The sequence below is a fragment of the Sphaeroforma arctica genome (genome assembly GCF_001186125.1).
Source record: "Sphaeroforma arctica JP610 unplaced genomic scaffold supercont1.8197, whole genome shotgun sequence".
NCBI classification, from domain to species: domain Eukaryota; class Ichthyosporea; order Ichthyophonida; genus Sphaeroforma; species Sphaeroforma arctica.
The window spans coordinates 1-1,276 of record NW_014032361.1 but is presented as its reverse complement, the minus strand read 5'-3'; the positions used below and the strand labels follow the sequence as shown (position 1 = coordinate 1,276).

The window sequence follows — 1,276 nt, the reverse complement described above, 5'->3', positions numbered from 1 at the left end:
ATATATATATAAAGTCATACCCACATGGGCGAAAGAGGCTGGCTTCTAATAATACTGACACTCTTCCAGACGGCCAGACTACGTTATTCGGCGGCCTAGCAGAACCACCCTCATTCAGGATAGCATCACAGGAGACAACACAAGCACTTGAATAGGATCCTGGTGTTGATATAGAAGATCCTGTATTGGTTTTACTTGCTGAGGATCAGCCATCAGTCGCATCAGATGATACCACAACTGCGACGGATCAACTTTTAGTAGCTCCTTCTACAACTATTGTAGCTGTTAAGGATAGTAACACTGAGCTCACTTTATCGAGCACGTCTGCTAGAATAGTACAAACATCATTCACAGAACAAGCAGAAGACCTTCCTGTCGATACAGCAGCGCACCCTTCCCAAAGTAACGGGAGACAGGACAATACCACACATGACACTAGTAATCACAATGTAAACTACAATTCTACTACCAACATAGTTGTCGAATACAATGACAAAGTCCACAAGAAGGTTTCAGCTCTATGCGACAACAAGAATCCGCTAAGGTTATTAGAGTACCTTGGTGACAGTATGTGGGTACGCCCCCCTGATCCTACTCTCGCCTTGCGTGGTCCCAATAAGAGGCTAGTTCCAAACGCATACTATCAACCAGACATATTCGTTTTAGCTCTGTATTGAGCTTGTGTGTTTTTCAGCGAGTTTAAGTTGACATAATACACGAGAATGTCACTCATTGCGATTTCGTCTCACTATTGGTTCGGTTTTGTTTGAATGCAGCGAGCTCTTTTTCTGTTTCTGCATCCGATACTTGTGGGGATCTCGAACTATAGCCTAAGACTGATGTTATTTCGTCATCTGACATATAGTTTTCTGAGGTTTCACCGGTTTGTTCATCATCGCTTGAAACTTCGATTCTAGCTTTAATTGTGTTTCTATTTGCTTCCTCTCCACTAATTATAATTCGTTTGGGGTATCTTGAGGACGAATTAGTATTGTCCGTGTTTGGGTTAGCGATTTGTGGTAGTGTTGCGAGTGTTGTAGGATTAGATTTTGCGGTGGGTGTGTGTGTGTTGTTTCGTGTGTCAGTGGCTTTCGTGGTTGTATAACTATGAGTGTTGTTGGTGGTTGTGGTATCTGTTGGGTTTGGGCTGGATTGAGTTTGGGGTTTGGTGGTGGCTTTCGGTACTCTATTGAATAGGTGGGTTAGGACTCCAGGGTATTGGGGTGGACATTTATCGCGAGCCGATTTAGGGTTTAGGTATCTTTATTTGTTTACA

The 1,276-nt window shown here is 43.1% G+C and overlaps 1 protein-coding gene across 1 annotated transcript; it reads left to right on the top strand.

Annotated features, from left to right (window-relative positions):
• Window positions 1-203: 203 nt before the first annotated feature.
• SARC_16489 (hypothetical protein) lies at window positions 204-677 on the top strand (the record flags this gene model as incomplete). Its single annotated transcript, XM_014289406.1, has 1 exon — window positions 204-677. A coding segment is annotated over one exon (474 nt), but the record flags the coding sequence as incomplete, so codon positions are not given.
• Window positions 678-1,276: the final 599 nt, after the last annotated feature.